Source organism: Barbus barbus (genome assembly GCF_936440315.1).
Source record: "Barbus barbus genome assembly, chromosome: 31".
In the NCBI taxonomy this organism is placed as follows: domain Eukaryota; kingdom Metazoa; phylum Chordata; class Actinopteri; order Cypriniformes; family Cyprinidae; genus Barbus; species Barbus barbus.
Window position 1 is genome coordinate 9,601,572 of NC_136759.1, and position 15,150 is coordinate 9,616,721.

The 15,150-nt window shown below is 38.6% G+C and overlaps 1 protein-coding gene across 1 annotated transcript; it reads left to right on the top strand.

Annotated features, from left to right (window-relative positions):
* Nucleotides 1-485: 485 nt before the first annotated feature.
* Nucleotides 486-14,332, top strand: LOC306851561 (gastric inhibitory polypeptide receptor-like; the record flags this gene model as incomplete). Its single annotated transcript, XM_079387895.1, has 13 exons — nt 486-542; nt 935-1,031; nt 1,385-1,492; nt 2,359-2,477; nt 6,727-6,833; nt 7,215-7,368; nt 8,975-9,134; nt 9,288-9,348; nt 9,453-9,522; nt 9,995-10,083; nt 10,647-10,785; nt 10,940-10,981; nt 13,979-14,332. The coding sequence occupies 13 exons, from the start codon at nt 486-488 to the stop codon at nt 14,330-14,332; spliced, it is 1,557 nt and encodes a 518-aa protein (XP_079244021.1).
* Nucleotides 14,333-15,150: the final 818 nt, after the last annotated feature.

A 15,150-nucleotide genomic window follows, 5' to 3' on the forward strand; every position in this document is an offset into this window, starting at 1 on the left:
AAGGGTGACGAATACTAAAAAACGCTTACGAAAATTTCATACTCCGTGTGCAAGGACTTTTACTCTTTACTGGCAGGTCTGGTGTTTCTGAAGTGGCTTACAAAATGCTTGTTTGGATTATGTAAAGAATGAAGTACATATGCACATGTCTAAGGAAAAAGTGGCAAACCTATGTCGAGTTAATGCAGGTGTGGGTCAGATGGACAACAACTTTCATGTGTAACGTTTTTTTTTTTGCAGAAGATTTAATAAGGCCACAAAGTATAGGCAGACAGAGGCTGCAGGTTCAAGAGCTTGGAGCCATCTGGTTGTTAATTATTTTCAAACTGCCAGATCTGTGTTTCCCTTAGTATTGTCTGCTGTGTTTTGATCCTGTTCAAAGGGTCCAGCTGGTGGCACGTAGGTCTGAAAGAATGGCCTACCCTGGTTCTGGTTGGACGAGGGCCCAGCTTTAAGATGTATGGCCCCTGATACCTGTCTCAGTGATGAAGAGCACCTCCACCATCTTCCTCCTCACTCTAGCTGTCCTGTGCAGAGCTGAGGTATTGATCAACATACATTTTACAGCAAGTCTGTGTGTGTGTGCTTGCATAAAGATCTCATATGACCTGCAATACCTATTACTTATGTTACTTTTATAGTGCTTTTGTGTCATTTTTGAACTTGAAGGTTTCAGTCTTTCATTGTAATAAACAAAAAAAGGTTGCAGAAGAGTGTTTTTGCAGCGATGCTTTAACGACCATTTTTGGGTCCATCAAAGAAACTTTCAGTGAACCGTTCTTTAAAGAACCATTTTTTTTCTTAGTCAGAATTTCTTGCATGTAGGGTGATGAATTTTGGACAATAAGACCAGAAACCTGTATCAAAGCAGTAAATAAGGGCAATTTTGATTTCATTTTGAGATGGATGTAACCTGGTGTCATGTGTCTTTCAGAGTGTGAGTGGGAAGACGGTGAAGGACACAGTGCAAGAATGGAACGGGTATCGGAACGAGTGCATCATGAAGATAAGCTCACAACCCACCCCCTCGGGTAGGCTGTAGTTCATCCCGTGTGTGTGTGTGTGTGTGTGTGTGTGTGTGTGTGTGTGTTTCTCTATCAACATCGGAAAACATCTAGCTGAGATTTACCACGTCTATAAAGAGACGTAAACGCACAGTGAGGAACGTTTCACTAACCACTCTAAATGTTTGTCATGAATCTTTCTCATAATATAAATCTTGCTTGCCTAAGAAGTGTCAATAAGGATAACGTCACACTTCTAACATGGAATTTGACAATTAGATATACAATTTCATATATAATGTAAGCTCTGACAGGAGTATATGAAGTATTGAACCTGTGTGAATCAGTGTCATATTCACATTGTCTATTTTCTCCATTAGGTTTGTTTTGCAAAAGCATGTTTGATATGTACGCTTGTTGGACAGATGGAGTTCCCAACACAACTGTGAAAGTGCCGTGTCCCTGGTATCTGCCTTGGTATGATCAAGGTATGGCTGCCAATAATAGTGCCTATTGGCATGGAAAAATAAAAATGTTTTGCACATTTCATGCAGTTCACTAATTTCATCATATCTTAAAGCTTAAAGAAATAGTTTACCCCAAAATTTTGGCATCACTCCCTCTTGTGCCATTCCAAACCTAAATTTACTTGCGTGAAACGTAAACGATGATATTTTGAAGAATGATGTAACTAAACAGTTTTGGTTTCCCTTGACATTCATTGTATGACTGAAATTTCAATGGGAGCCAAACATGAAGGTGATGACAGAATTTTCAAACCTTTGTTTATATTAAAATTATGTTTGTTGAATCCAACAAACATAATTTTCTGTATGAATCATGCAAAACCTGTTGGTATAATCCTAAAGTGTTGTAAGTGGGTGTCAGGACGTTTATATGCAGTTTCTAAGCTGTTCTGAATAAAAACCATATACCCTCAGAAAAAAAGGTACAAACTGAGGTGGTACCCTAAGGTACAAAAGCTAAAAGGTACATATTTGTACCTTATTTACCCCTAAATGGTGCCTATTGGAGGTACATATTTGTACCTAAAGTGTGCATAGTAGTATTTTGGTATTAACATTAGTAGTACTAAATGCAGTATATTTAGTATTTTGAAAGGGTACTGCTTCGGTGACAGTTTTGAACCTTTTTTCAGAGAGTGTTGCATTCTTTTAGAACATGCGTATATAATGGTGTTTTTGTTAGCACATTATAAATTATGCTGTTGGTTATAATTTGTGACTGTGTTCAGTCAACACTGATTTAATAAAGTTCATAGTGGACTCTCCCATATTAGGCATGCTTGAAAGCAGTAACTCAAAGAGCTGTTGTCTGTTACTGTCCTCTGTAGTGCGTAATGGGTTTGTGTCGCGGGAATGTGGTCCAGATGGACAATGGCTCACCGTCAACGACAGCCACACGTGGAGAGACCACTCACAATGCAATGCAGACGACAATGAGGAGAATCAGGTAAAGGGACCCCAAACAGAGCATGAAATGGTGTGTAAAATGAGAAAGAAACCTAAAATGAGTGTGTATATGGTTTATCAGTGGTCCTGAAGACCACTAGTATATTTTAGCAGATTGCATTTTTCTGTGTAATATTTTTGTTTTAATGTTTTCAAAACACGTTTTATCTGTTCACCAAAAACGGTAATATTGTGAAATATAATTGCAATCTGAAATTGTTTTCCATATTAATGTTTTAATTTACTCCTGTCAGTGTCACATAATCCTTCAGAAATCATTAATATGCTGATTTGCTGCTTAAGAAACATGCTGTATTATCAATGTTGAAAACCGCTGTTCTGCTTAATATATATTTGCGGAAATCATAATATATTTTCAGGATTGTTTTTAAAAAGAATAGAAAGTTCATAAGAACAGCATTTGTTTGAAGTAGAAATCTTTGGAGCATTATAAATGTCTTTACTCTCACATTTTAGCAATTTAAAGCATATTGCTGAATAAGAGTATTTCCTTGTAGTATTTTTAAAAAGGATATGACAGTCAATTTTTTTTTAGTAGACCTCCTTTATACTGTATGGTAAAATAAAGATTTGTTTTCAACTTAACTGTTTTGACCATTAGAAATCTTAGTTTAGAGAAATGACTAATCAGTTGATGAACATCAACAAATTGTGAAAGAAATGGCCATAATTAGTCACGTTAATTAATTATTCATGTTATGTTAAAATTGAAATTAGTTGTCTGGCTTTGTTGAATTCAAGTTGCAATTCGGTAAATTCCACTTCCTGTTGTTCATAGGGATGGCTGACGTGAAACTGACGTTTCGACACGGTGTCGAGATCCCGCAATAGGGTCTAGCTGCAGACATAGGGCGAGTGGAGCTCCACTCAAGAGCGGAAATACGTCACCTCCACTCGCTGAAATACGTCACCTCCACTCGCGACGCGTCCGCCATGTTGGTCCGGGCAAAGGCGAGTGGAGCTCCACTCAAGAGCGGAAATACGTCACCTCCACTCGCGACGCGTCCGCCATGTTGGTCCGGGCAAGGGCGAGTGGAGCTCCACTCAAGAGCGGAAATACGTCACCTCCACTCGCTGAAATACGTCACCTCCACTCGCGACGCGTCCGCCATGTTGGTCCGGGCAAAGGCGAGTGGAGCTCCACTCAAGAGCGGAAATACGTCACCTCCACTCGCGACGCGTCCGCCATGTTGGTCCGGGCAAGGGCGAGTGGAGCTCCACTCAAGAGCGGAAATACGTCACCTCCACTCGCTATTTATTAATTGTTATATACACGAAGAGAGTAAGATTACCCACAAAAAACAAGAGGGGGCAACCACACTTCTTGAACTCACTATCAAGCCAGCTGAAGTGTGCCTCCTGTTGAAATTGCTCCTGGCTGACAATGCTGTTAAATCTCTGGCATGTCAGAGCCAGCCTGAGGATTGCAGAGCAGCCATCTGATATGGCATGTCATCCTGAACATAAGAACAGTTGTAAGGTAATTCAAAACAATTAACATTAAACATTTTTATGTTAACACTTCACTTACAATGGTGAAATCAAATGCTGCCTCCATAGTTATGTACCAGACATACTGTAAAAGCAGAAAGGCTGATATTTTGCCATGTCTGTGTATGAGCAAAAATTCACAAAGATTAATAAAAATGAGGTGCTCAGTAATAGCGTTAATGGGCATAATGGACATGGTGTGGACACAATGGATGTTGTGTGGACATCAATAAACATCCTGAAAATGAGCTTGGCAACTCACCATAACCATGAATACTCCACAGTCAATCCCAAAATGTTGTAGGGGTAGTCCCTGTTTGAAGAAAGAACATCCATTTTGAAGAATTTACAATGATGGTCAACCTTATACATATTGTTCTTGTACATTTTCATTGTACTGTAAATGAATATTACCTCAACATCCAAGCCTGACTGTTCTTCCCATGGCCCAGGAATGAGCTGTTGTGTAACAGCCCTGATAAAAATCAAGACAGCGTTACGAGGAATATTTACCATTTAAATACACAGAGTATGATTCAGCTGGGGAACACAAACAATGCAGAACATTCAGTGTTTGGTTGAACATGAAATGCCAACAATGCTTACATCCTCTGAACATGAGGAGGTTCTATATCTATGCAGTTTTCCTAAGCAGCATTGAAAAGTCAGGGGAACATGACTGCCAAAATAGATCATCCTGTTGTAACCTCAAGATGTCTCGGTAGGGCTTGTGGCCAAAGCCTCGTTCCCGCTGTGCATACAGTGAATCGAGGAACAGTATTCCTCTTTTGAGTGGCAGCATCACCTATGAGAATAGCCTTGGCAATGAGACAACTTGTCAAGTGGAATATTCCAATAAGTGTTGCAAAAAGGAATCTTCGTATGCTTCTTTTTAACATCAACGGTGTAGCTTGACAAACTTTCTTAAAATGCATGCATCACTTATAGCAAAAAATGCCCTTGTGTCCACAGTGGGAATTATAAGTGCATCTTTCTCTGTGGAATCGACCTTAAAGAAAGCATGTTATGTTGCCAATTCAAATCAGTTTATTTATTGCTGTACAAATGGGTAGGTCCTTACAGGAAGACTGTCTAAAGGGTCACAATTCAAGGGTGGGAGCCATGTTGGGGGGATGTGGAGGTCCATAATAGATATTTTTCCCCTACAGAAAGACAGCTGACTTACTTTCTTCATTGTACTACACAGAACTCGCATAGGTCCCACTAAAATATAGATTGCTGATGGCAGTAAGTGTTGCACAATGCTGCCCACAATGGTACGAAGGGCCAACCTCTACAAGGAAAATGAAACACTTAGACTTATTGATGCTAATATTAATTAATGCCACTGCATTTGATCTGAGAGTAGCATTCACCTATCCCCAACACTAAACTGCTCCCAGTTAATAGGCATTAGTTCAACATTGCTCGCTAGAAATGTCTAATTCCATCGTGTTCATTCATCCATTTGTGCGTAATTTCATCCAAACCCTGTGCGTTCTGCTTGCACTGAACGTTACAACAGCGTCAGTTCGCCATTGTAGCAATGATAAGATAAAATTACCTGAGTTAAAGTTTGAAGAACTCACAGCGACGCCATTTTGAATTATTCATGTGGAGGTGACGTATTTCCTGTTAGCGAGTGGAGCTCCACTCGCCCACGGTCTGCAGCCAGACCCCTCTCAGATCCCGAAGCGCAGATGTTTCGAAACACTGCTCCGAAGCGTGATTCGAAACACCCATGTCACGTGACTAAGCCGCTTCGAAGCATCGGGGCGCGTCACAAGTGTTTCGAGACATGGCATACCTGCCGATTCTGCATTTGATTGACAGGGTCGGGAACAAATCACACAATTGCACATCTGTCTCAACCTAACTCCCACAAAGTATAAAAGTGGAGTTAACGCATCTTCACTTCGTGGGTTTTTGTGAGAGGATTTTTTCAAAGGCTGGAGAAATTATATGTAAAAGTAGGCTAAGTCCATCAACAGCAGAACAATTAATATTTTTAAATAAAAAAATCTTTATGTAAAAAAAAAAGTAAGATATTGTGGTTTGATGTATTTTGTCTATTTTTCATTACCAAAATAACACTTATTTATTCACAAAGAGTTCATTCAGATGTCAGACGATGTTTCAACACTTTACAAGAACAGAACAATAAAAACACACAATTTAATTGTTTATTATTTTGTGACGATGACTTCCCCCAGGATTCAAACCCAAGGAGACTGCATTCCAATCGAGCACACTAACCACTCCCCTAAATCACTTGATAGGCCAACTAACACAACATACGTTATAATTCGTCAATTCTCTTAACTGTTTCTTTGTCGATACCGTTTCAGAGCAATACTTGAAAATGCCCACTAGGTGTCACTGTAGAGACGGGTGTTGAAGCCTCGACACATTTGCTTCAACTGCTTCAGTGTTTCACGAAGCCTCGCTTTGCCCACCACTAGTTGTTCAAATTCAAATTAAAATTCCAGTTTTAACTTCCTACCCTTCTAGATTATTATATAATCTAGATTATAGTCATTACTCTTCGCCTGAGGCTTTCAGTGGCTGTCAGTAAGGCAGAGTTAGAAAAATGTCTGAAAGTCTCTAAGAATTCATTTCTTGAGGCTCTGAAGCTTTGCCTTCATGTCCCACGCAAGACGTCTAAGAAGGTTCTTTCAGAGCAGTCACATGAATTAAAACGACTCATGTCTGTATTCTTTTGCTTGCTATCTTCACAGGAGAATCAGATGATAATCTTGGCATATTTCAGGGTGATGTACACAATTGGTTACACTCTATCCCTGGCCAGCTTGTCTTTAGCCCTTGTTATACTTCTCATATTCAGGTGAGTGACAGCTTTTCTTCATAAAGACTAGAAGAAAATAGCATGCAGAAGAAAAAAAATGAAATAATCATCACAGTAGATCTATATGAGTTGGCCAAAAATCATATATCATAATATACTTAGCCTAATTCATTCACTGAATCTTAAGGTTTGATGATCACACAAATTCATATCATAATTAAGATTTCATCTCAATTAATTGTGCAGCCCTAAGTATGCAGCATGCAGTAATGAATGTATGATTTCCCTAAAGATGTATCAAGATGTATGTACCCAGTCATTTGTACTTTAACATGAGGTCATTAGCTTGGCAGGAGAATTGCCGTTTCAGCTCTCCGTGAATAAAATTACAGTTTCAATGTGGTCTTTGTAATATTGCAGGAAGCTCCGTTGCACACGTAATTACATCCACACCAATCTGTTTGCCTCCTTCATCCTGCGAGCTGTGTCCATCCTCACGAGAGATGCGCTTCTCATGAAAGATGCTCCTGAGTTCAGGGACAACAAAGATGTTTCGATCGTTCTGAGTGACCAGGTAAGCAGAAATACAGTGACGACTCCTACACACAACTACTTGAGGGCATTCTGCAAAACTTCACAAAACACAATGGCGTGCTTTTCTGAAATGAGGAGGCAAAGTCAGAAGTTTTTTTTTTTTGTTGTTTTTTTTTTTTTTTTTAAATCAAATGTAAATTCATGTTCCAGTTACACTTTGACAACATTTTTCAGTTTTAATAAATGGACTCAGGAGAGGCAAGTGTTTTTTTTTTTGTTTTGTTTTTTAAACGCCGGTATCATTGTTAGGCAGTCATTTTGTCATATCATAATATTTGTTTTATCTTTGTAATGTGGATTATTTTCCAATTTCGCCGCCTCGGAGGAAACGCCCTTGCTGCAAAACTATTAAACTACATGGTTTGTAATCTCGTGTAGCCAGACCTCAGACTGACGGCTGAAGGTCTGGAATAGATGGCCGCTTTCATTGGCCAAGGCCATGATGCCGTTTGACCGACATGTCAAACAACCAATCAGTTTGTTTCGTTCACAGCGTCACGTTTCGGGGCATGGAAATGTCGTCACAATAAGAAACCAGTGTGTGAAACTCGCGGATGCATTTTAAAGATTCTATGCTGCGAACTTAATATACATTTGAAAATCCAGTGTTTAGTTGACTCTGAGAAGCGTTCGTCACATTTGTAAACACAACGACTTCTTTCGTGAGGGGGTTTGGCGCCACGGCATCTTTGTTTCCCGACGGACCGAAAATAAACCCAACACTCGCATCTCCCGGAAATCCGGTTAAATTCAACCAGTCAGATGACGACTTCGACAATTCGGAAGTGTTTCCAGAAAAGTGTGCCATATGCATCAGACGTTTAGCCAACGTTCCTTGGGGGCCGTGACGTCTGAGGCTGAGACTACATGGTTTGTTACAGTAAAACCAGAGCTGGGTAGATTATTTACAAATTGTAATCCATTACTGATTACATAAACTAAGGGAGTAAAACAATTAGTTACTTTTAGATTACTTTTATCTAACTTGTTTTAAACATACCGTATTGATATACAGTAAAAAAAAAAAAAAAATTAATACCCACTAAAATGCATTAAACGTTATATTATACCAGGGTTTCCCAAACTGGGCATAATGTAAGAAATGCAGGGGGTTTGTGCTAATAAAAAGCTAAGAATCAATTTAATCAATGTAAAATGCGTTTTTTTTTTTTTTTTTTTAAACCCTTGAACACTAAAAATATAAATATTTAATTTGTTTACCTGCATGTCAATGTGACCATTAAGCAGCATTGAACTGTAAACATGCAAATGTGTTAAATGATTTTAATATTAGATGTATATCGAGTAAATATCACATGTCAAAAAACATTTGGGAATCCCTTTGTTTCATACATGGTCTAATTGCTTGAGAGGTGCTTTCATAATTAAGAATGATTTGCTGCCATTGTGTGAATAACATGTAACCATGTAATCTATAAAAAGTAACTAATCTGATTATGCGCATTATAAAATATAATATACTCTAATACAAATACTTGATTTTTATGGAAGTTGATTACACAATCCTGATTACATGTAATCAGTTACTCCCCATCTCTGAGTAAACCTCCATTAAACTCCCACAGGTGATGCCAGGCTGCCGTGTGGCTCAGGTCCTGATGCAGTACTGTGTTGGGGCAAACTACTATTGGCTACTGGTAGAAGGTCTATATCTTCACAACCTGTTGGTGCTGATGGTCTTCTCAGAGAACAGCTACCTCTGCGTATACCTCTTCATTGGCTGGGGTGTGTAATTTGCATTTTTATTTTATTTTTTTGGTACAATTGTCATGAAATTGAAAGTAAAACAATCAATTATAATTTAAAATGAATTAAATACCGATATGTTCATCTTGCTGTGCTGTTTTGTATTTCATTATTTAATTTTTTTCTTAACAGGAACACCTGTGCTCTTTGTGGTGCCTTGGATAGTTGTCCGTTACCTATATGAGAACACCAGGTAAGACGTGCCAAAATTCTTGATACAACAGCTTTCTTTCATTTGGTTAAAGATTAAGAGCAGCTTTGCTTAAGCATTACAAATGTGCCTACACATTTCTCAAGGTGCTGGGAGATCAACGAAAATATGGCATATTGGTGGATCATCCGAACGCCAATCCTTTTGGCAATTTTAGTGAGTTATTACCTCAATTTGTCTTAAATTTGAATTTGTTCTCTGATTGTATTGATAGTCACTCAAATATGCTCACAGATAACTCAGAACACAGAATTCTTCCACTTCCACTTGAAAGCAACCAATGGAACGAAAATGTGGATCTGCCCCGACTTTGTTCCAGTGGATGATTTTGAGTGTGAGATTGGAGAGTTCCGAGTTGTCTGGAACGAAGCGTATGAATAATCGGTTAAATATACCCTCGTTCATGTATTATACATGGATGACTCATTAGTCTGGAGCATTCTTGAGGATTGTGTTGAGGAACTGTTTTAGTGCACTCTCAAACGATTGTGGCTGCCGATCCGTCACACTTAGTTGGAATAATTTATACGTTTTCCTTCATTACACAGGATGAGAAGTCTTGTGTGTCTTTACACTGAACTTTCTATGTGTGACTATATTTAAAAAGAATTATGATCATGTTTTGCAGGTGAACTTTTTCATATTTATAAGGATTATTCAGATCCTCGTCTCTAAATTAAAAGCACATCAGATGAGATATACAGATTATAAATTTAGGTAAGAATTTGACTTTTTTTCAACAAATGAATTTACATTTTCATCCGTATCATCAGTCTATTTTTCAGATTTACTTAATATGTTGGTGTTTGCAAAATGTCTGTCTGAATTCATCCACATTACATAAAATGGAAATGTATCGCATAAAGTGCCCTAGAAGGCTTTTGATGTTTTAACCATTTTAGGAAATATTTCAATTTATTATTTTTTTTTTCTCACCAGAGACTATATTTCTAGCCTTCAAGCTTATATCCTGTTTATGCGTAATGGAATGAAATGTGGATTGAACTCTGACAATACATTGGTAACAATGATAGAGGCCAGTTAGATTTTTGATTCACTGTTGTCATTTTAATCTGCCTGTGAAATCTCCCTTAACTTTTAAAAAACCTAAAAGATTTAGATTAAATGAATTGATATAAAAAATACATTCTTTCTAAAAAGAAATAAACCCTTGACCATATTAAATTGGGATTGAAAGAAAAAGCTGATGACATTTTGAAGTGAAATGGGCTGGATTGTGTTTTGAATAATCAGAGTCTTTAATATTCTTGGTCCCACAGGTTAGCCAAGTCCACACTGACCCTGATCCCTCTGTTAGGGATTCATGAGGTGGTGTTTGCTGTGATGACAGAGGAACAGACTGAGGGCGTGCTTCGCAATGTCAACCTGTTCTTTGAACTCTTCTTCAATTCTTTTCAGGTACAACTAAGGGAATCAAGAGAGACAGCAGACCGTGTCACAACATGGCCTAGTTCATGCAGTGTACTTACTTTGTTTACCATGCACTATTAGAATGTTGTGAATGTCCTTACGATTAATGCGTTTTGACTTAATAGTTCCTGTTGCCCCACAGGGTTTTCTGGTGGCCATATTATACTGCTTTGTCAATAAAGAGGTAAGAGGAATCTATTGTATATAAATTTTTAAATATACATCATTAAACAATTTTAATTATGTACATGTACACTGCCATTTCTTCAGTGTCACATGTTCCTTCAGAAATCATTCTAATATGCTGATTTCACGAGTTCACACTTGCATATATTTAGCACGATAAACGCAATGCGTATTTGGCGAGTATGGTAATACGTTATTGGCGTGCTGTCCTGGGGAAGGGCTCCATGCTCGGGAACTGTCCGAACCCAGAGTACCCCCCAAAAGCAATGTTGGACAGCCGCCAGTCTGAGATTCCCCCCCAAAATACACTAGAGGACAGGACAGGAGCACAATACTCGCTGTATTGGACGGGTAAGCATCGCCAAGCTTGGGACTTGAAAAGGTAAGGTGTCTGGCCGGGAGTGCTCTCACCGGCGTCCAACGGGAGATCAAGACTCGCTGTGTCGGACACGTAAAGACGAAAGGGTAAAGTTTGGTCGGGAAGTTTTACCGTCATCCAACTGGTGCATACTCATGCATCGGACAGATAAGCTTTGCTGGTAGTCGGACAGAAAAAGGCAAGGTTAGCTCGGCCGGGAGGCTCTCGCCAGCTTCTGACAGGAGATCAATGCTCGCTGTGTCGGACGGGTAAGCCGAACGGATAGGTATGGCTTGGAAGCTGAGGTGATGTCGACTTTTGCCAGCCAGGTGCGAAGACCCATGATTTATCATGGATTGCGTGATCAATGTCCTACTATTGGGAGAGAATTCGTCGAGGGGAATCAAGGTGTTTATGCTGAAGCGCGTAGTTATGCGGAGCTGACAAATCAATTAGGTGTTTTCTACCCCAGAATTTCCTATCAGCCACTCCAATGGGCTAATGCGGAGACGGCGGTCAATGAAGAGCTGATCGTGAACCCTCGTTTAATTTGCGTCGCTTAGGGGAAAGCTGAACAGTTTATTTCAGTGAAACGGCTGAACGTAATGGAGAATTTGAAAAAAATGGCAACTATTTATTTCCATATCCAATAGTTTGTTAAAGTTTATTTGTATAGCGATTTACGATACAAATCGCCGCAAAGCAGCTCTATGGGAAATTAAGTTTCCACAATATATTTATATATTGCAGAACCTTAATATTTAACTTATGGCAAAATTGGGTAATTCTGTATGTTGTCTTTATATTGGCATCCTCTGAGGAGTTGGCATTATCTTTCTCAGGTGTTCAGTCATCTCAGATTATTTAAGGGTTGGATCCAGACTGAAGCTTCTGTAATTCCTAGTTACCACAGGATGTTAATCCCATGGTAGAAACAGAGAAACAAATAGAGACATAATTAGCGTGGCTGCTGTTTCATCCAAGCAAAAATTATTTGTTCAACCCAAGCTAAATTAATTTTATAAATGAAATAAAATGAATTTTATTATGTAAAATATATTATTATTATTCCAAGCATATTTTAATGTATAATCCTATTTATTATTTGATTATTTAAATCTCCTGTTTAAAAATAGGAAAATACACGCTATAGTTGTATATAACTATACGCGATATATATCGGTTTATAATACACATTTCAAAATGGTATTGCATACTTGCCGCTGCCATAATAACGACCCACTTCGAATGTTTACATGCGTTTCTTCTCTTTCTGCTCTCACTCGCTTGTGGTGGAGCTGTTATGAAGAATTATTCTTTTGAATACTTCCATCATTTCAGAAATAAAATTTATGCAAATGACACCGAAGTACAACAGTTACCGTACGGTGTTCGGGAGTGCTCAAAAAGGAGTTAAACGCTGAATTTTGAATCGATCCTTCTCGTAAACTCAGAGATGTGGATTCGGACGGCAATTAAATTACCACACCACCTTGGTGTTTGTCAAAAACCGTAGGTAATTCATACGGGGATTTTTACGGAGGTGGTGAGAGAAAAACACAGACGTCTTGGGTTCGGATGGCAATTAAATCACCAACTACCCCCTGTATATGGTGAAAATCACTTACGTCCCCCTGAGAAACAATTACCGTCAGAATCGGGCTTAAGACGCCGGTGGAGGAGAGCGTGTGGCTGGTTGAGCAGAGAGCAGCTGCCGTGTCTGGTGGGGAAAGACCGATCCTGGGGCCGGCAGATTGGCCGGAGGATCCGAAAAGATCCCCAGCATAGGTCTCGTGGTTTGGACGGGAGAAGCTGAGTCTGTGATGTAATGGCAAGAGGGGCGGACCGAATGCTGATTAATCGTCAAATGAATGGAGGTATGACGGCTGGTATTACCTGGAGGTATTACGTGCCACTTGTGTCTAATTAGGCTAAGTATCTGACGTGCTCCTCCCGAACTTTGTTAAACATCATTTATTATCAATGATGGAAACAGTTGTGGTGCATATTCTTTGGTGAATAAAATTATTTAAAAAAAACAATTTTTTTTTTTTTTTTTTTTTTTTTTTATAGAATCTTTTGTAATATACAGTACTGTTCAAAAGTTTGGGGTCAGTATATTTTCTTTTAAATGTATTAATACTTTTATTCAGCAAGGATGTTGAACGGGTAAAAAGTGATAGAAATATTTTCTAACAATAAAAGTCTTCACTATTTTGAATAAATACTGTTTTTTTTTTTTTTGTTTTTTTTTTTTAAGTCCTGAAAGTATCATAGGTTCTAAAAAAAAATTAAGCGACACAACTGTCTTCAATAATCATTTCTGAAGGATCATGTGACACTGGAGAAATGGCTGTAGTGATGACTTATGAAAATTCAAATGTGAATTAAAGAAATAAATTATTTTAATGTATATTAATTATAGAAAACCATTATTTTAAATGACTATCTGTCTATATAGTTTTTATTACATTTTAGTTATTAATTTTAGCTTTAGTTATTTTAGTACTTAAACATTAACTGAAATAAAATATTAAAACAGGTTTCATTTAGTTTGTTGATTTTAAGCATTGAATGTGTTTTCTTACTATTTTAATTTTATAATAACCCTGGTATGTATCCTGTTTTTGATTCTAGGTACAGTCAGAAATCAAAAAGAAATGGCAGCGATGGAAATTGGGAATAAGCATTTTGGAGGACCAACGTAATACAGGTAGCAACACGCAGCAGGGAGGTGCAGGTCCTCGGTGTCACCACGACCCAGCCTGCTCTCCAGACTGCCCTCTGGACAGTGGCAGCCAGCTGTCCTCAGAACCAACGCCCACAGCCACCCAAGCGGCTGTTCAGCATCACTACCATCCCGGAGCAAAGAAAGGCAAGGCATACTGCTACATCTCTGCCCGAAAGCAGGTTCTGAATGGGCTGGATGTGCCAGCGTTACCCCAGTGTGCCGGAGAGGGAGCAGTGATGTTTTCTGAGAGCTACTGTTGAACCATGTGGACTGGACAAACAAAGCCAGATATCATGGAGCGTCTCATTGTTCTTAACTATCAAAAGGATATTACTACATCACGTTTCTCACATTATGCCTGGCAACCCTCTGTGTTTTCCTTCTTTACCACTATACCTCATTTTGGACACTAGATTCATTCTGTTATGTGCCAACATTGTGGATCAACTCAAAGACTGCCTACTTTACCACAAAGTCATTTGCATTTTTGATTGCATGAGGATTATCTATTTAAAGTCTACAGGTAAGACATACAAACATCACCTAGCCTGGAAAATCACCAAATATAGCCATCAGTATGCCCAAAACATTTTTGGACCCTTAAGCCACACATCCACTACCATTTAAGAATTTGAGGTCAGTAAGATTTGTAAGCAATTACTACTTTTATTCAGCAAGAATACATTAAATTGATCAAAAGTGACAGTAATACACACTTACACTACCCTCCAAAAGTTTGGAAACACCCCTGGCAAAGTGTGGTTTTGGACGATATCAGCATAAATCCTTATAATGTTTTGGTGCAAATACATTAAAGTAACTTGACATTATCATTGAAGACCACCAATAAAACATAATAATGGCAATATATGCGTGTCAAAGTCACACATGCCCCTTTGCCAGCTGTGATGCCTGGTTACTGGTTTAAACTTGGCCCAGGTTTTTAAAAGATTTTTGGGTCAGCACACCTTAATAGCTTCAACAATTGATTACCAATTCAAAGTCAATGTTTGAGTAAACTGACAGCTCGGATGCCCAGATTATGCAGAGCTGTAATAGCTGCTAATGCTGGATATTT